Source organism: Colletotrichum karsti (assembly GCF_011947395.1).
Source record: "Colletotrichum karsti strain CkLH20 chromosome Unknown Scaffold28, whole genome shotgun sequence".
NCBI classification, from domain to species: domain Eukaryota; kingdom Fungi; phylum Ascomycota; class Sordariomycetes; order Glomerellales; family Glomerellaceae; genus Colletotrichum; species Colletotrichum karsti.
Window position 1 is genome coordinate 358678 of NW_024065928.1, and position 19779 is coordinate 378456.

At 54.0% G+C, this 19779-nt stretch overlaps 4 protein-coding genes across 4 annotated transcripts; 1 reads left to right on the forward strand and 3 right to left on the reverse strand.

Annotated features, from left to right (window-relative positions):
- Nucleotides 1-1911: 1911 nt before the first annotated feature.
- On the reverse strand, nucleotides 1912-3249 carry CkaCkLH20_08444 (uncharacterized protein; the record flags this gene model as incomplete). Its single annotated transcript, XM_038891159.1, has 3 exons — nucleotides 1912-1991; nucleotides 2047-2898; nucleotides 2961-3249. 3 exons carry the CDS (start codon nucleotides 3247-3249, stop codon nucleotides 1912-1914), a joined length of 1221 nt encoding a protein of 406 aa, XP_038743533.1.
- Nucleotides 3250-9119: 5870 nt separating this feature from the next.
- CkaCkLH20_08445 (phosphoglycerate mutase family protein) lies at nucleotides 9120-9719 on the reverse strand (the record flags this gene model as incomplete). Its single annotated transcript, XM_038891160.1, has 1 exon — nucleotides 9120-9719. One exon carries the CDS (start codon nucleotides 9717-9719, stop codon nucleotides 9120-9122), a length of 600 nt encoding a protein of 199 aa, XP_038743534.1.
- Nucleotides 9720-11262: 1543 nt separating this feature from the next.
- Nucleotides 11263-14609, reverse strand: CkaCkLH20_08446 (WD repeat-containing protein; the record flags this gene model as incomplete). Its single annotated transcript, XM_038891161.1, has 5 exons — nucleotides 11263-12536; nucleotides 12585-12677; nucleotides 12844-13293; nucleotides 13343-13975; nucleotides 14030-14609. 5 exons carry the CDS (start codon nucleotides 14607-14609, stop codon nucleotides 11263-11265), a joined length of 3030 nt encoding a protein of 1009 aa, XP_038743535.1.
- Nucleotides 14610-15189: 580 nt separating this feature from the next.
- CkaCkLH20_08447 (rRNA-processing protein efg1) lies at nucleotides 15190-16173 on the forward strand (the record flags this gene model as incomplete). The annotated part of the gene is made up of 2 exons (XM_038891162.1): nucleotides 15190-15541; nucleotides 15608-16173. The coding sequence occupies 2 exons, from the start codon at nucleotides 15190-15192 to the stop codon at nucleotides 16171-16173; spliced, it is 918 nt and encodes a 305-aa protein (XP_038743536.1).
- Between the last annotated feature and the right edge of the window lie 3606 nt (nucleotides 16174-19779).

Genomic DNA, 19779 nt, shown 5'->3' on the forward strand with positions numbered 1-19779 from the left:
CCCCCCCCCCCCCCCCCCCCCTGAGATTCAACAACAATAGCCAGCCACCCGCTCAACGTGGAGTGCTCAACGTGGAGTCGAAGAGTGTTCCTGCATCGAGAAAACAAGACAAGCCGTCGGACAAGAACTTCCTCCTTTCTCTTCGGCTTGTCGGTCTCTTTCTCCAGCACACGCCCCTCCTCCCAATTAGAAAAGAATGCCAAGGTTAGCTTGCCTGCCCCCATCACCAGACTTGGCGAGATGGGCAAACGTCACGACCACAACATCACAGCCCGCCATGATACTCGCCGCTCCAAGCCTCAGGAGGATCGGGCCCAAGTTCAGGCCCTAGATGCCATCCTCAGAGCCCCCTCCAGCCAGCCTCACCACGCATCCATCACGCCCAAGCCACCCAACATTCATCCCCCAGAAACAGCCCTCATGCATCCGGTTTCATGATGCTATTCATAACCACCTGCATCTCCCCTACGAGACTCGCACAACAGTTCTGCACGGCCCGATCATGGTCAAGTCTGCGCCCCAATATCCATGTATCTCGCGGCAGCGGTTTGCTACGCCATGCCATTTGATGCTACCACCACCAACACCTGCTCCCTCCTGACAAACATCCTCTCTCTTCAGCAAATAACCCAAGCCAGAATGCAGCCTCGCCTCTTACCCCATGGCACGTGGCCCTGAACCCCCTTGAACCTTGACAAACTCCCCTTCCCACCCTTTCCCGGTCTCAGTGACCGGAGACAATGGACAGCACAATAGGGCACAGACGTCGATATCAAAGCAACGGCATGAAGATCTGCGCCCCCTCTCGACCCCCAAACTGCCACCAGAGACCCGATAGAGCGGATCTCCAGATTGCAATGCCTCACGAAGAACAATGCCGCTCATGTTTCTGTTCCGTTCAACTGGCACTGGTGCACATGTTCAGCGCACTTGCCGTATTCGTCTAAAATCTACTATTATCTCCCCCCTTTTCCCCCGTTCGCCCGTACCCTGTTGTGAGACACGTCTAGGACGTAGAGAAGACTGTTTCTATATACAGAAGGGCTAGATATATGTCCTAGCCGGGACAATGACATGTACAAGCGGGTTGATGGGGGAGGTAGTCCTCCCGCATCAACCACCGTCTCCCGTCGCCTGCCACCCAAAGCGAGACCCCAAATGGCAAAACGAACAAGCCTTTCTTCGTATATCATGACGAGCTTAAGAAAAAAAAAAAAAAAAAAATCAACACCGTGGTTTATGGTTTTTGGGAGCCTGATAAAAAAAGAGAATGACAGAGAAAAGAAAAAACCTTTCAAACCCCATCCCTTCACTCCAGGGGGCTCCCCAACCCAACGCGCGCGCCTGGTATCTCCCGTTTTGCCCATGACACCCCCCAACCCGACCGAGTCCGCCCAAACATGATGTGTATGTGTATGTGTATGTGTGTGTTGTTGTGTTCAACTCCGTTTCATTCCGTCCGTGAAAACCCCATGTTCCCTGTGCATCCTCGTCGTCTCTGTGGTTCCGAAAAAAGAGCAAGATGGATGGATAATGATAATGATGACAAGATAGTAGAATCGAAAAAGAGAAACCCCCCCGACCCAGCCCACTCGCTTCCCCCCCGGGACTCCTCCTAAGCTCGAAGCATCGTACACACGCGGAACCGCCCTCTTGTTTTGTTTTTGCTTTTGCCCCCGAGATAGGGGGGAATGTGACTTTTAAAGATTACACACTAAAATGACCAGATTTTTGTGTATTCCTTTTTTGTGAAATGCTTTGTTCGTCTTTTCCTCTTTTTGTAAGTTTCCCGGTGTATGGTTTTTGCAAAACAGACGGAAGCATGAAGGAAAGAAGATGGAATGGAAAATGTTTGGATATCATGATGAACAAGAGAAACGATGAGAAAGAATAAAAGAAGGGTAGGCGAGGTCAGAGCCGGCTGTTCTGAATAGCTCGTCTGCGCTTCTTGCGCTGCTCCGCGGCGTCGAGCTGTGCTTGTCTCGCACGACCTGCTTCCGTTAGTCATTGGGTCCATTTAGGGGGAGCTAGCGAGAGACTACATACCAACTTTCTCAAACTGCCTCTTGTGCTCGTCCGAGACCCATGAGTAGTTGATGGCGCGCTCGGGGTGCATGGCCAACAGGCCGATGGAGTTGTTCATCTTCTTGCCCTGCTCGCGAACGTCGCACTGGAAGGTGCGCGGGTTGTCGTCCTCGTCGAAGATGAAGAGGTTGTTCTGGTCCGTGGCGGGGATCTGCTTGTTCTTGCGGTAGTAGACGCCCTGGAGCCCCTGGGGGCCGCGCTTGTGGCCCTTGGCGGCGTCCTCGGGGAAGACGGAGGCGTACTTGGCCTCGACCTCCTTCCAGGAGAGGTGGTGGTCGACGCGGAAGTAGTCGATGAAGTCGACCTGCTGGATGGTGTACTTGACGTTGCAGCGGGAGCCGGTGGGCGAGCGGCGGGGACGGCGGGATGGGGACGAGCCGGTGCGGAGGGTGACGGGGAATCTCTGGGTGAGGCGGCGGCCGACGGGCGGGGAGAGGGGGTGGCCTCCTCCACGGTGGGTTGGCGAGGGGAGAGCATCTGGGTAGGCCATGGGAGGGATCGGCATGCGGTAGGCGGTGGGCGAGGAGATATCGATGCGGGTTTCTGGGAAGGAGTTGATGGACTCGAGGCTCGTCCTTCTAGGCCCGCCGGAGAGGGGGCTCATGAAGGTTGCCGAGTTTGGTGGCGGAGGGGGGAACTCTGGTTCTGGGAGGCGGAGGTCCAGTTCACGGAGTCTCGGAAGTGTGATGATTTGAGAACTGCTATTGCTGCTGCTGGCGTCCTTAGAAAAGGAGAGTTGCGTGTTTACTGAAGGGAGATCTGGTGATCTGGGTTCTGGCGAGGAGAACTGGGAGTTGGCTGACCTCGTCATGCCTGAGACTGGCGTGTGAGCCCCTTTGTCCAGGTGAGCGGATGTGAGACGGAGAGGACCCTACCTTCTGACTTTACTGACGAGAAACTCTGCGTGGGTGAGGGGAGGGTGGGTGATTTGATGTTGAAGGAGGCCATGGAGGCCAAGGTGGTTGCGACTTCCACATCGTGACGCTGGCCTCCCGCGGGCTTCGAATCGTAACGGACATCGACGTCCATCCTGTCGTCGAAGCCGAAGGAGGAGAGACTAGGAAGGACGCGAGGAACGTCGTCGTTGCGGGCTTGTGTTAAACTAGTCGGCGGCGGAAGTCTCTCCATGCTGTGCTGTCGGTGTTCTTGTAAGCCAACAAACATGTTGTCTGATGTTGATGATGATGAAGGACTGATATCCTTAGGTCGAATAGGTGATCGAAGACGAGGACAGAGGCGACGAATAGCCTTGCACCAGCGAAGATCTTATCGATGAAGAATAGTGAAGGACAGATTGGGGGCCGAGATATGTTGTTGATGATGTTGATCGGGGGTGAGGAGAGACGAGACGAGTCATCGACAACGGGTCAGACCCTGATTATCAACTTCTACCCGTCCGCGATGGATCTGGTGTCTCTGTTATACGTTCTTCTTAATCCTTCCCTCTCAATCTACTCCTGGGAAAGAAAGGACAAGGTCCAGGCAAGGCAAGGCAAGGACCCCGGTTCGCAGGCGACGGGGGGTCTGAGGTGAAGACGGGCAAGGTTATGGGTTATAGCTTTAAGCAAGGGCTTAGGGAGATCGGGCTCCGCCTGGAGGCTTCTTGACAGCGAAAAGCCGTTTCTTATTTTCCTCGGTACTAGGCAGTGTGCAGACGCAGCCAGAGGGTAGATCCATGGCATGTATCCTGCAAGTCGCCCAATCTGTCCGAGTCCATGGCTGGCGCCGAGTGCCCCTCCTCTTGGGACACGATCCCGGTCGTCATCTGGGGAGAGGATAGGCCCCCTCCTGCCCTCGGTTCACTCAACTAATTGTGCAATATGCGTATCTGTATGTAAGTGAACACCTCACGGCACGCCACCTTCTTTTGAATGAGGGGACATGGGTTGGCACTATGGGAGGCGGGTAGCAAACAAGGCTCTGTACCTGTTTGGGAATGACGAGGATTGGGGAGGGCAGCAGGCATGGCATGTTAGTGATATTGTGAGACGGGGAGGTGTGGATGGAGACTTGCGCCCGCAGGTGGGGGACTGGCAGGTTTGCAAGGGAGAGGTATTCCCCAGTCGAGTTTTCGGACTCTGAAATAGTCGAGATGACGGTGCATATGGGGAGAGGAAGAGTACTGTACAGATAATGCTCTGTAGTACGGAGAATGGAGAGGCGGATAGTGGTGGGTGCGCGCGGGTTGGTAGTATTCGGGACCTGCTGCACAGTCGACGATATTCTCCTCCGGGGGCGCTAGTCTTAGATCGAGCTGCGCGTCACAACTGGTGCGTGAGGTCGTAATGATGGTCGTGTACGAATGCTCCGTACTGTCGTCGAGGGGGCCAAAAAGGTCAACCTAAGCAGCGAGTCCCACAGTCTTCCGGACGTAGCAGAGACGAATAACGAACGATGTGGTCTCTGATTTTTTTGCTTGATTGATTGGAGACAGGTGGGTGTGGGGATAAGGAATGGGTGGAGATGTGTGTGCCAGCCGGTAGGAGAGTTGAAGTGTGTCAATGTGTGATGAGATAGTGAGAGAGAGTGAGGGTGACTGAGAATAGGTAGTTGGCAAGGGTGAGTTGGAAAAGCCAGGCCAGACAGGCATAAATCAGCTTGTTGTGTGCTGTGTTGTGCTGCTGCTTTGCCTTGTGTGACCTCAAGCCTTCATTTGCTGTTGGACCAACACGATGTTGTCATTGGCTCTCGTCGGGGCCCCAGCCCAGGTCCAAGTCGAAGATGAGGGTCATAATCCGGTTGGAGTATCTCTATCGTCGTCCCGGATTTCTGGAAGCGAGTGTCATAATAATAGCAGACACGGCCCTGGCCCTCGCTTTCTTCCCAACCGTGCACAAAACGGGTGGTATCTGTCGAGTTTGCTTGCCTTTTTGCTTTCCATTGTAGTCGTCGCCGTTTCATACGAGAGCCATGTCATGGCCATCCATCCCACCCATACAATGTGAAATCCCATGTGTTTGCAGCGTGGCCTGCCCTTTCAGCTTCCAGAGTCGGTGTGATTCTGCAATCGCGCCGCGGAATGGAAACACCCTTCACCGGCCTCCTCTCTCTCTCTTTCTCTCGTTTCTCCTCCTCTCTCGGACTGCGGTCTCTTCACCGCACACACCCGTAGCCGAAATCTCGCAGGTCGAACTAAACCCTCCTCGTAACAACTCATGTTTTTGTCTGAGATGCAATTGTGATTTGAGAAGAGACACACCACCCATCGGTCCCGCTGATGGAGGAGGGATCGATGAATGGCCGCTGATGGATGGCCACGCGGTAGTCGTCGACTGCAGCCGCCTTACCGCACCCCGTCAAGGGTCTGGGAAGACGGTTTGTGGGGCCGTCCTACTGTCTGGCCCCTAGAGTCCAGTGTCCTCGACCATCCCGTTCGATTCTTGCGGGGACCGCCCGACGAGGGTGGGCGAAGGAAAGACACGCCGCTGCTGGCGAAGTCGCTGCGGTGGTGGTGGTGGAGGGGAATCTCTGCAAGGCCAAGGCTGGGCAAGGTTGGGTACGGTTAGGTCGACGCTGACCAGGGGGGGAGGGGTGTCCCAGGGCTCAGTTCGGTTGTAGCGCAATTTGCCCAAGGTCGCCATGAGCGCATCTGGATCTTCACCATGATTCGAGTCGTAGGAATAAGAAAGCGTCGCCGCCGCAGATTTCGATGGCCAGATGGGCGGACGGCGGAATTTGTCTTACTGAAGACCCCCGACACCCCGACCCGGACCTCTCCACACCACACACAGGAAAGAAGAAGCACGCATAGCATGTAACGGTCTTCTTGTGCGACTGCAACTCACCCGCCGAGCTCCATTTACTCGTCCACTGTCGCCCGCCCTCCGCGCCTGCAGTTGCGTCTGCTTGCGTCTGCGAACCTGTTGCCGGCCGGCTCACCGTCTGGCCAACGGGACCCCAGGTTTTCTTATTCCATTCCCAGAAAGGCACCTTGTTGTGCCTGTGTCTCGTCTGGACTCTTCAGATCTATCCCAAGCGCGCTGTCAAATTCAGGGATCATCCTCCCTTTGTCAAAGCCACGCGATGACGGCTGGGCGAGTATGAGTTGCAGGAAGCGTTCGCCAGGATGCATTATGCTTTCTTTTCTTCTTCGTTTCTTCGCACGTCTCTCCTGTCCTTTACCGCTTTACCGCTCTGACGACTTGGCCAGACCAGCGGTGATGACAACGCTTTAAGAGTCCGAGTAACAGTGTCGGACCCTTGCCGCCGCTGCGTCCTGGTTGAACAACCTGGAATGGTTTTGGTGTGTTGTTGATTCCGCGAACTCGACTATCGTATGTCGGTTGCTAATCTCGCAGCCTTCTTCATCACAGCGAATCGCTCGGTGCGAATGACGAGGTTCGCAACAGCTCACGGTTACGTCGCCTTTTGCTCAGCCGGGCCTGAAACTTGGGCTGCTCGCTGGTTGTTTGGGCGGCGGTGTCACCACCCCGCGTTGAATGAATGCTTCGACGCGAATCACTTGCTGGAAGCGGCAGAGGCGTTGACAACGGAACGCAAGCCACGAGGGTCGGCGGTTGTGCCTGACGATGCCTCGAGCACGGTCTGAATGAGGACCGTTGTGCGCCGTTTTCGGACTTGATTGTGGCCACCGCAATATGTTGGGTTTCCTAACTTTGACAACTGCAGATGCTTATGCTAAACCGGCGGCTGCGCTGTTGTCAATAATACCACCCAAAAGACTTCGCCCTGCGTTTGTGTGGCTATCCGTTATTCTTTTTCTGCGTTTCCTTTTGGAACCTGTCTGCAAAGCCCGTCAGGCCAATGTCCGTCGTCAAAATCCGAAACAGACAAGCTTCCGGCCGGCTTGTCGCCAGGATCGACAGCAGCACGCCGCCCAATTAAGCAATCGTCGCTGGCGAGCCCGTACGGATACGTCTTCCGCCATTCGACATACCTTGAGGCTGTAGTGAGGTTGGCTGAGGCCACACACGCCCCTCCATCATCGCAACTCTGCAGTAGGCTCCAGGTTGTACTTTCCTTTCCCTTCGAGAGAGGCACATGCGGATTCATCGCGCCTCCCATCCTGCATTGTACACATGTCAGGTCGACGATTGCTGGAGGCCTGGTCCATGGCGACAGCCTCTCGTGAGAAGATCGGTGAGCGCGTATCCGACCCTCCTACCTTTTGCGTCTGGCTGCCTACGGCCACCGCTCTTTTGACATAACTGGAGATGATCATGAACATGAACTCATGATGAACTGCAGCTTGGCATGAAGATGGTGTTGCGTCGTTCGAGGCTGAAGTGTCCACTGATGGCACGCCCCGTGGACCTGCCATCTCAACAGGAACGCTTGTCGTTGAGCAGCTGAGTCAAATAGTGTCAACCTTCACCGCTAGGGAGCGATGGTCGAGACAGAGCGGAAGATGATGACTGGGGTCTCGGCAAAGACACCTGGCAAGCTGATCGGAAGACGCATCCGGGCACAGATCGGACCCCAAGTCGTCGCTCTTCAAGCTTCCAGGCGGACAGGATCCCTAGTCGAAGTAAAATATCGAGTCAGGGGACAATAGCGTAGTTAGTTGTTGATGTTGTCGTCGCCAGTAGTGAAGGCATTTTCAACTGCTCGTGCCACATTGGGCGGAATTCGTCCGGTGGAGATGTATGACCACGGCACGGATGCCAAGCGGGCTTTCTTCAACAGAGCGTCACACCAAATCTCAGTCCTTTTTGTTGCTACCAGTTCTTTTGTGTATGCGGATCTCCTGGGGCTCAAAGAGGGGCTCAGCACTGAGCGAGGCTGAAAAGTGGCGGGTAGGGGCGGACGTGTTGTTGAGCTGCAGAGTGATAAGAAATCAGCCGATCAAGGATTCGCCAATGAGCCCCGCGACAACTCTTCGGAAGCCAAGATGTCAAGGGATCGAGCCACCCAGGCAGCAGAAGCGGCGAAACGCACGATACAAGCACGTCAGTCGTCTTGCATGTGCTCATGACACAGGATAGACATCGGGCGCCAATGGCTGTATTTCTCATACGAGACGATATCTTCAGCCGAAGCCGCCAATCTTGGTCGATAACGATCCACAGAGATGAATCGTTGGAGCGAAGGTTTCCGCGGGCGGTTCGTGTGATGAAAGAGCATTCAAAAGCGAAGCGACGAGAGAGCGTTGAAGTCGGACACAGAAGCGATGAAATGGTGTGGCAGCTGTAAGATGAAATCGACAGGGGTCTGTCTGTCATGGATTCGGGGCTAGCCGCTGCGCTGACTGGCTCGCAGATTTGATGCTACGCAGTCCGTGCCAAAAACATGCAGATGATGCATCCCGCAGCAGCTAGGCAAGTCTATCCGGCATTAGCTGCCATCGTGTATCGGCCGCAAGGCGGGTGGTGCGGATCGGTCTCTGGCCAGATCGCAGAAACTAGAACCTGTCGCAGCCTCGACCATCAGAGCGACAATGCGACCCGTGAGAAGGCCCAACTCCTCGCCTCCTATGAGAAAAAGAAATGCGAATGACGAAGCGCGCCGCCAATTAACCTGTTCCTAGAGGCGATGATGACCTGCAGCTCTGTGGGGAGAGGCCTTGTCGTGTCTTACTTTTCCTTCCACCACCACGCCGAGCGCAACTCCGGCGTCCAACTGCGACGACTTTTCGGCCGTGGAAAAGGACTCGTCGCCCGAGAATCTCCTGTGGATAGAAAGTTGGGTCGTCAGCCATCGGAGGAGCACAGACTTGGTAAAGTCCCTTGACGAGGGACGGGGAACAAGAAAGAGACGGGCCTCGGAGGGACCCAGTCGCCAGTCACCACCAGTGGACACTGGATATCAGCATGGGTGTTCACTGGGTGGTGAGTCTGAGGTCCCCCGCTCATTGGCAGAATCGCGACGGGAGCGGGAATTCCATCTTACCATCCCCTCTCTTCGCCTCCGCTCAAGAAGCTGCAATCGCTGTCCACCTCACAAACCCACCCACCTCCAACTCCCCGACCATTTCTCCAAGAAGAGGAATCCGCTTCAGCACCAGGACTGGAACCAGGACCAGGACCTGTTGGTTGTTAGTTGAAGAAACCGTTGCCTGATGATGACGTAGGGATTCAAATCCTACCGTTGGTTCCTGACGCTCGTTCCGAAGAAGACGGTGATTTTCTCCGATAGACACTCAGCCCGCAGGTGAAGGCTCGGAAGTCTTCGGCATCAATGTTATCGGGCATGACACCGGTGAGTACCCGACCGAGAGCGATGATGGAGGCTGCGTGCGAGCACAGGACCACGGCGCGCTTGCCCTCGGCGTCGCATTGTTCAATGATGGCTTGAACGGCGGCGGCGACGCGGTCGTGCAATTGAGCGATTGTCTCGCCTTTGCGGGCGGGAAACACGCGGCTCTGATACGTCGAGTCGAGGTGACGAAACATGGGCTTCAGCACATCCGGCGAGGCCGGCGTTGGGTGCTCAAACGGGGCGGCTCCGTACCACTCGCAAAGACCATGCTCGGGGCGAATGATTGTGGCATCGCTCGTAGCGCCCACGTCTTTCTCGCGAAGACGGTTGATCTCATCTTCCTTGAGGGAAACAAAGGGCGTGATGGTTTGCAGGCAGCGATAGTAGGGGCTGGAATACACGGCCTCGATTGGAGGCTCGACAGTAAGAAGGTGAGCACCCAGTTCCTTAGCCTGGTCGACGCCGTGTGCTGTCAGGGCCGGATCTGAAGGTATCCCTGTTGGAGATGGGATGGAGGCCGAGTAGCTTCCCGTGGAAGGGTCGACAAGCCAGTTGGAACGGAACTGGTAAACGCCAAGGCTATTGTCAGAATAATTTCGTCGAACCAACAATGCCAACACACGAAGCCTGCTCACAGGCACAGCTTGGGCCGAGATCGTCGAGTTCGGGGACCAGGACCGGACTAGGCCTAGGGTATCGCGGAGCGAAAGGGGTTGAAGAATCTGTTGCCCCCAAGGAGGAAACTCGTCATGGCTGGTCGCACAGCATCCTTATCCCTCATTGGGACTTTTGGGCCCCGAGGCGGAGCCCTAGACGAGGAAGAGGAGGGGGATAGGAATGGGGAATGGGGAATGGGGAATGGGACGGAGACGGAGCCGGATACGAAGAAAAGAGGTGTGAAGAGAGTGATGGGAGTGACCAAGACTTACTCCATGGCGGGTGATGTAAATTGTTTCCAATGACATGACGGCGGCCGCGTTGCAATATTGAACCCCGGCTGGTTGAGAGGTTTTGAGAGGACGAAAGGAGGGGAAATAGATGGCAGAAATGGGTCCTTTGCGTTTCTGATGATCCTGTATCCGTCACAATCCCGTGTTGGTTCAGCCGAGAACAAGGTACGGATAGGTAGGTAAGAGAAGTTGCGCAGGCTGGCTGGCAGGATGTGAGAAGAGGAGAAGTTGCTTAGGTTGTTGCTCGGGAAAGGAAGGCACCAACGCAACAGCCCCCCTCCTCCCCTGCGACGGTTAGTTGAAGATGTAGTCCAAACTGCCTCTAAAGCGCGGGCCACCCGAGGGTTCCCCGTGCGCTGCGCTATTCCATTCGTCTCCAACCAACTGCAGTCACCCAGCCGAGGCAAACAACGGTCCCCGTCCCCCGTCGACGACAGGTGCAACGGCCATCCCATCTCCATCTCTTAGTGGGTGTCAAGGTGTCAGCAGGGCGGGAATACCTTGGGAATACAAGGGCCGCGGAAGACCACCCCGAGTCCGTGTGGGCCCCGTTCCTTCAGCGCCACGCGAAAATTGCATCTCGGGCAGCCAAGTGTGCCAGGACGCTTGACCGGGACACCGTAAAAGGATGCGCCCGGCAGCAGGACGTAGCATTATTGCCAGCCGGTGAAGATTCCCACGACCTGGAACATTGTCCGGTGCATATGACCGATCAGAATGTGACAGCCCACCACCCTCTTGACACTCGAATTCGCGGCTGTCATGGCTGCTCAGCGCCCCGTCAGGCTCGAATTCGAGGTACTTCGAGGATACATGCTGGAAGCTGTACGGCAGGGGTTGCAAATCTCCGCGACACCCTCTACACCGGGGAACTGTGATTCTGCAGCGCGCATACATAATCATGTCATAAGTATTCCATCAAAATAGCAGACAGCTCATCTAGAACACTGGCAGATAAGCCCAAGGCCGCCTCGCCTCACCCTCGTGTCAACGTCAACACGACAGGACAGGACAACAAACAAACCGACCCGGCGCGAACACCCCCCCTCTTCCCGTCCTCCAGTCGTCATTAGTGGTAGTTCAGCTCCGGGTTCGCCCTGAAGTTGCATCGGCATCGACACTCTGGCACCGGGCACTCGACGTGTCTCGTAAACCACATCCTGGCGTGGTCCAGGTGAAGCACATGCTCGCACTTGAGGCAGAACGTCGGGAAGTTGGCCGCCATCCATATTTCCGGCTCTCCGTTGTGCTCCGGCCGGTCTGATCTCGGAACGCCCACCACCTCCAGGCACACGACGCACCGCGGAAGGTGACGCCCGCAGTTGGGACAGCTGATTCCCGCATTGATGCTCGTCGCCATGAGCGGGTTCCGCGAGTCGGGTGCCCCGGGAGGTGGTCCCGAGCCAGCCCCCCCTTGCCCTGCGAGAGTCGTCTCGGCGTCACAGTAGACGCACCGCAAGGCAATTTGCCGTGATGGCGGCTTGATCGTTGGACGCCCCCCACGCTTGCTCTTCTTCGTGCTCTCGACTTCGAATTTGGTTCGTTGGAGGAAGGCCTTGTGCCGTTGCAGGTATGCCCGATATGCATTCCTCCAGGCCAGGCACCGGTAGTCGTCAATGTATCGCGGCGCGCATATCGACATGACCAGCGTCGCAGTCTGGAAGTCGTTGAACTTTTGGACGTATTTGGCGAAAATGTCCACCAGACTATCCGTGATGCCCGTGAGGACGATTCCCTCGATATCTCCCGTTTCCACTGCCATTGAGACTTGTTCGTGCAACCACTTGGTGAGTTGATCGTCATTAAAGTTCCTCACGGCCACGTAGGCACGATCCGAAAGAGGAAGTGATTTCTGGTTCGCGATCGCAAACCAGTCGCCCGTAGCAATTAGCGACGAAATTGCCCTGAGATACGGGTCCGTTTTCGAAGCAACCGCTTCGTCAAAGTCCAGTTGCTCCTTGTTGAGCTTGTTGTCGCTCTTTCCGATGAGCTGTAGCGCGAGCGAGACGAAGAGAAGCTCCGGGTGCGTGACACTGGCCGTTCTGAGAATCCGAATTGCTTCTTGCGTTTCGCCCTTGAACAGAGCCCGAGCAGCCGCCATAGTATGCGTCGTAGTAGGATAATCCTGCCCGGGATCATGCGTAGCTCCCCTCGCCTCGTGTGCTGCTGTGTCTCCCCATTCGCAAATATCCAAGCATAGTTGGCGGTGGAATGGTTTCTTCGTATGTGTCCCTTCGTACTTTGGCAGTTTACGTCTCTTGCAAATACTGCCAATACACTTCTCCCAAAGCGTAATCTCGGGCATGGGGGATGCTTCTGGTAGTCTTGATGACGGTTTTTGTCCTAGATGGCATTAGCTGAAGCACCACCCTGAGACCATGGATCGCATACCTAGATCATTACACCAGATTGTGCATACACCCATATAGCTCAGGTCCAGTGGGGAAAGTTTCATGCCTCCATCTTGCGCAGCATCTTCGGCGTCTACACATTGTTAGTTTAGGAGGACCAAGTTATCGAGAAGACTTGCCTGCGATCCAATCCCACATATATCTCAGCCATGGGTCATCCGAAACCACAGACCGGTTGACGTTGCAGTCGAACAAGTATTTCTCCTTCGCTCGCAGAAGCATGACGTGGTCCAGCAGACATTGCGCTTCTGTCGACAGGTTATGAGCCTTCAGGGGAAGCGAGAGTAGAGACTCATGCATGTGACGACAGGACACAGGCCCCTCCCTGGATAGGGATAGCTGGGCCAGGGAGCTGATAGACTCTTCCAAAGACGATCCCTCTGCGCCATTTGTTTCCGTATCTCTCGCCTTGTCTTTGAGATCTGACCTCAAAGCCCGCATCCTCTCTGCGACGGTCTTCGATTTGTCTGAAGATGACGGAGACTGATCTGCATTGCCCACAAGCCTGCTGTTCAAGTGTGCCGCAGAGTGCCTTGCCTGCAATGTCTTCTCAACAATAGACTGGACGTCTATTTTGTCAGGTCCAAATATGGGAATGTCAGAGAGAGCCTGTTCAACAAACAACGGCCCCAGCATGTCGGAGCACTGCGATGGCTCGAACTCCATTACACTATGGTAGGGTCCATCCTCTACTTCGAGTTAGCACGATATCCTCCATCAAAACACAGGAATACATACCTTCGAGGCCTCGGTGCGGTGCTTGCCATGGTGTTAGCTTATAGAGATAGTCAGAGGTATATGAAGGCTGCTCCAGAATCTCGAACGTCCCGTTTGCTCGCAATACTACAAGTCGCGGTTGCAGCACTGGTGAATCTAGTGTAACCCAATCAAACGAAACAATCCGGTCATTTTTCTTGCCGCTGTCTCCGTATTGAACGTCCAGGTCGTAAGATTTGTGTACTTCCAGAAGCTCCGGACTTCCTTCAAGCGCCATATCACGGGACGTCAGCTCTTTATTCGTCTTCAAAACCTTGAGCTGCCCAGTACGCGACAACACGGCCAAAAGACCGCGGTGGTCGCGACAGTACCGCAGAGAGCGAACAATCGAGTGCTTGCTCTCGCTCAAAGTCGGGTCGTCATCCGAATCAACAACTCTGTCAAGTCTGAGAGCACCGCCCCAGGGAAGCTCGTCCTCGTCAACCGCTCCAAGATACGAGTGAGACGCAACCGGACGAGATGTCGCACGTCGGTCCCAGATCATGATACCCGGCTGGTCCAGCGCGGAAGAGGCAAAGTAGTTCTGGTCTGCGTAGTCTATGGCCAAGTTGTTGTTGCACTTGGTCTGGAACGTGACTACACCGCTGCCTGCCTCTGTAATATTCACGTTAGCCTGAGAAGTCTCTGCGGAAAGACGTAAATACATACCTCGAAGATCGTGGATGCGCAACCCTTGAGCTTTGATTCCAACGACTAGTGTCTTGGGGTTGTCCTCGAAGAACTTGACACTTGACACGGAAACACTTGGCTCTAATCGATATGCTGGATCCGAGAAGCCTGCCATGTCTGTGGAAAATCCCTTTGTCGACTTATTCATTGTCGAAATACGATTGACGTCCCAGATGTGAAGACACTGATCCATTCGCACGCGATCCAGACCAACCGCCAGAAGACCCTCGGTATTGAACGCAACCGCCTGACACGTTCGCGTCATCTTGAGACCCAACTCGATGTAGGCGTTGGAATTATCGTCCATCCTCAGCAAGTTGACGACGCCAGTCTGGGTTCCCACGGCCAGCAGGCCCGGCACCGTGGGCGACCAATCGTACGTGGTGAGCGTCGGGAAATCATCGTGCTTCGAGAGTCTGGTGTAGTCGAACCGGCTCCTTTGAGCGAGACCGTTCGGTTCGTACAGCTGCACGACGCGGTGCTGCAAGTTGATGTGGATAAAGCTGTCATAGCCCGGGATCTGCGACCATTTGATCAGTCCAGGCTCCGGGCGGTCCATGATGACCGCACGCGCCTGAACTTAGGCGTTGTGATTTCCCGTCTATTTCGGACTGTCGCCTCACGTTCGTCGCTCAAACCCAAAATCAGGTTGCTCAGTCCCAGGGCACAATGCACACGAGGTTGCGAGAGACGACCTACTAGATTAGGCCGCAATTCCGGATAAGATGAAGCTTTATAAGGGGCTTTGATGAGATTCCTTGCGTTGATTCGCCTCGTATTCTCGATAAACCGTCCTAAGTCTCGAAATGAGTGCAGTATGTGAGCTGTCGCAAAGATGATTTCTGGCGCAGGATGAGGTTCGATATAGATATATTTCTAAACTCAGTGAGCTCTGGGTAGCTTTGAACTCAGTGAGCAGTTGTAATTGGGGTCTGCAATTGGTCTGGGCGGCTCACTGACCACGCTAGTCCCAAAGTGGACTGATAAGCAGCATCATGTGGGGTCGGCACCCTTCAAAGCACGATAACGATCCAATTTTTTGAGCCAAAGTCCAGTTCGCGAAGCCATCGTCAACATTTCTTCCATTCCAGCTAGGAACAAAACACTGCACGGCCAGTCCTTCCCCAAATCACGACACCATGGGCGCGAAACGATCACATTCCGAAGTTGCGGACGTCGCGATGGAAGACACCCCCGCGCGTCACGACTCTCCGTCCTCCGAAAACAACGAAGAGCACGCCTCAAAACGCTCCAAGACCGGCCCCGACGCAACGAAGAGGAAGCACAAGGCTAAGGAGGGCACAACAGCATGGAATAAGACGCGCGCAAGAACAATCAGGAGACTTCTGCAGAGCGGCAAAGAGGTGCCGGCTACGGTGCGGAATGACCTGGAGCAGGAGCTGGAGGCGCTGTCGGAGAGGGTAGAGGAGCACGACTTCAAGAAGAAGAGGAGCCAGATGATTCAGAAGTACCACATGGTCCGTTTCTTTGGTAAGTCTGCCTTCAGTATAATCCGCCAGCAGTAAAAGGCCTACCAACTAACCCTCAAACTACCAGAGCGCAAAAAGGCAGAGCGACTCCTCAAACAACTCCGCAAGAAGATCGCACAGTCCACGGACGAAGAAGAGAAGAAGCGCCTCGAGGCCGAGGCCCACGTAGCCGAAGTCGACGTCGCCTACGCCCGTTTCTTCCCCCTCATGGAGCGCTACGAGAGCCTGTACCCCAACAAGGACAAGGACGCCAGCAAAGACGGCGACGACGACGAGACGAAGGAGGAGAAATCGGACGAGAAGCCCTTCAAGCAGCCCAAGGCCCTTCGCGCCCTCCACGCCGAACGCCCCAAGATGTGGGCGACGATCGAGAAAACACTCCCGGGCGGTGAGTCGGCGCTTTACAGATTACGCGACCGCAAGTCGCCGACAGACACCGATGCCGCGCCCAAGCGGTCGACGAAGAAGAATTTCCCTGCGGCAAATAAATCGAAGGACAGGTTCCCCGCCGAGCAGCACCACCATCACCACAAGGACAGAGCGGTAAACTGGAAGGATGGTGGCAAGGCGAGGAAGTGGCATGCTCCCAAGGAGCAGGAAGATGAGGATGATGGAACTGGCTTCTTTAATTAAAGCTGGCGTCTAAAGAAAATGTGTTTTTCTGGCTGTGTTGGGCTCTCTCATCGTAATTATGGAAGGGTGCAAGCAATGAATGCCTCTTCATATTGGCACAGGACCATGCCTTTGAGGATAGGTTGCGTACGCTGCTGTGCGGTTGGTAAGCTTCTTTCCTTCCGGGTTTAGAGGATGCTGGCCGCAGGTGGATTTCGAGGATGAGACTGAGGAAATTAACTACCTACTGAAACAAAGTATGCTCATTCTGTATTTAGGCCTGCGAACAGGAGAAAGGTACGATTCTAACATCTCCAAGCCAATACCATGGATATCAAGGCCGCCGCCTAGGATCCGGGGCAATATCATCCATTCTCTTCATAGCGTCCTCAAAGTCCAAGCTGCCATGAGAGTAAGTGTCGGATACCACAGAATCTCCGTCCGAGTGCCAGACAACGCCAAGCTGCTCTGCCGTTCGAATCTCAAGTTTCGTCAGTCTCCTTCTATCGATGTCCTTTATCACCTGCTCCATCCTGGGTTCCCAATATTCCTTCAGAAATCGAACCAGATTGGAGTTGCGTCCACATCTGACCTCAAATTCTGCAACGAGTGTCTCCAACAGTAATAATCCGTCCTTCTCTTCATTCCGGATCTCTTCGACATTCTCATCATCCATTCCCTGCCGCCGCCCCAATGTGGGTCCGCAGCAAGTGTGCCGTAAACCCAACACAGCAAATGTGAAATGTCTTAGGATACCACGATATATCCAACTGTACTGATCACTGGAGCGCTCTTTTCGGGGAATCATACCGAAAATGAATCGGCAAACCTCAAATGAGCTTCCATGCCTATCAAAGCTGGACCTCCATCTGGAACAGTCATGTCCTGACCGACGCAAAAACTTTGCTAGCGGACTACAGCCTCCAGAGGCGCATCCGCACAAGCACCCATCCTTGACCGGTTCGGAGAAGACAGCACTCGAGACCTCGGGTCTTAATGTGAGCTTCTCATATCCGATGTGTATGTTGCCCCCCAAGAATGCCATTAGATAGTGTGAGTATGTTGTTTTTGAATCTCCAGCATCAGCAACCTCAACCACGACTTTGAGCTTGAGACCATGGCGAACGAGCCAAGAGGCATATGCGACTACGCCTCTCCTCATTTCCACTCCAACGATGGCGCTCTCTCTTCGTACAAGTTGGTCGAACCCGTCGACTGCATCGCGGCCAATATCATCAAATCCGAGCTCCCAAGCGTACTGAGCGGTTTTCCTATCCCAAATGTAAGCATATACTGTCTTTCCATTTCCAAAATCTTCGATATCTGTCTTTCCATCAAAGACTATGAGTTCTGGGGGAACTTTGCCCAGCGTAGTTTCGAGAAGTCTTTGAGTTTGAATGGCGTGCCTGTCTAACACACGCAATGGCGAGAAGCCCAGTCCGCAACAGTCCTTCCGTGGCAACCTTCTCGTCGCAAGATACTGAAGCTTCATCCTCCTTTCTTTCAGATACCTCAATACTATATGTCTAATAGCTTTTGAGAGGTTTACCACGTCCGAGTGATACATACCGAGTCCTGTTCGAAGAGAAGATGCAGTCAAGGCGCTACCCGACTGAAGTAAGGCTTCCACCGTCTCGCAGCCGCTGCAATGTTGATCATTAGACAACTGGCATGCTTCGTGGAAACCAGCTCCCATGGCGTAGTCAATTGGATAGCGATCTGACGAGTCTGTGGTATTGACAAGGTCCGCGTTGCTGAATCTTAGGATTAGTCCTAAAATTTGGTTGTTGCCCACTAGGACAGCTGTATGGATTGCTGTGAGTCCATCGTTGTCTTTTTCCCAGAGAGATGACGGGTATTTCTCCACCAACTCTCTTACGGCTGGCAAGTCTTGTCGCAAGATGGCCATCGCGAGTGATCCCACGTTGAGCACTGCAAAGACCGGAGTCAGCGACGCATCGTATTAGCTTCGAAAGCACCCACTCTCAGCGTAGTCTGGAAATGTCTTCAGCAATTGGAACGCGTCAATGACCTCGACGTAACCAGCATTCTCGACGCCAAGTCGTACACAATCAGCCCCTGAAGCTTTTAGAGCTGCTGATAGTCCATACGCTTGCTTGGGATCGGTCGCTCTGTAATATTTCATGATGAAGGACAGAATAGAACTAATGTTTCGTCACTTTCAAATGCTTGGTTACATGCTCTCCATCGATTCATAATCAACTTCATCGCCATTTGAAGGCAAGGGTACTCACTCGTCACTGTTGAAGGCGAGACTAGTGTTCACGGGTATACCCAACTCCAAAAGCCGTCGTACAAAACGCACAGAGACGGACCGTCGTATGGCGCCTGGCTTTACCCCAAATTAGTATCTCAAGCTGTGGTAGAAAGTCATGTCGTCATACCTGGATATTTGGCACTACGACAGCAAGTAAATTAAGGCCGTCCTGCTGCACATCTGCAGGGGATGCTATTCTTTGCTCGTAACACCAGGCTAATCGATTGAGACATGAATTTATGACTTTGAGGCTTTGATCCCGTGATAAGGAGTGACCAAATGGGTGAAGCGCCCTGCACGTAAGCCTCAAAAGTCTGAAAGCGGGAGATCGCGCAGAGTCTACGGTAGCGACCCACGATAGGCTCTGGCTGAATGATAAACCACCTGTGCCCGTGTTCAAGGAAAGAGATATGCGAATCGCTTTGTCCAAGATGCTCTGCAATGCTGGAATCGTGATACCGAATCCTCTCTTGCTCTGTTGTTCAGGCGGTGTGATTCGAGACAAACGACAGTAGGTTGCATGATGTGTCGTTTCAGAGTACTCGGTCTCAAGAAACAATGGACCGAACGTTCTTTCGTTCCGCTGCAGCTTACGTCGTCTTGTACAAGGGCAAGGTCGATATTTGTAATCCGCCCTTCTCCGGCCGAGAGAACCAGTATCGCCAGGTCTTGTCAGACCTGCTGGACTCTCTTTGGGAAACTGATCACAAAGACTTCGGAGATGAGAAGGTCTCGCAACAAGCTGTAGCATCTGTTGATTCATCTCTCGTTGTCCTTTTACGAGTTGCAAAAGAATCTCGTCGGTTCTATCGAATCGGCTTTCTGCTTGTTGCGCGGTCTCTGCGACGCGGATCGAAACTTGGCTGGTTTGTGATAGAGCGTGGGCCTGCTGAGATACCAAAAGGAATGTCCGAGTAGTCTGGTTTCGAATCTCAGGAATGAGATGCTCCAAGTGGCCAGACGAGCTTTCGATGTTGCTGACTGTGTTTGCAATCGTAGCCAACGTAACACCACTGCGATCAGTTGCCAACCTGACAGCTTGAACGTTCGAGTGTACGGCAGTGACAAGGTCCTGAGTGCTTCTCAAAATATTCCTAGAGTAGCATAATCTATTAGCATCGTGCATAGGCAAATGGGTTTGGTCATCATATACAGTTCCAAAGTGTGTAATGCTGTCTGAAGTCTATTGTTGGTAGATTCCAGCCTCTTTTCAAGCTCGAGAACGTCGCCTCGACGGAAAGGGTAAGTAAGTTGCCGGCTTTTCTCCTTGACCTTCGCCGACAGAGTATCAGCGGGCGCAAGCGGTCCTATCAAGCGTTCGACTAACGCTTTCAAAGCGTTGATTTCAT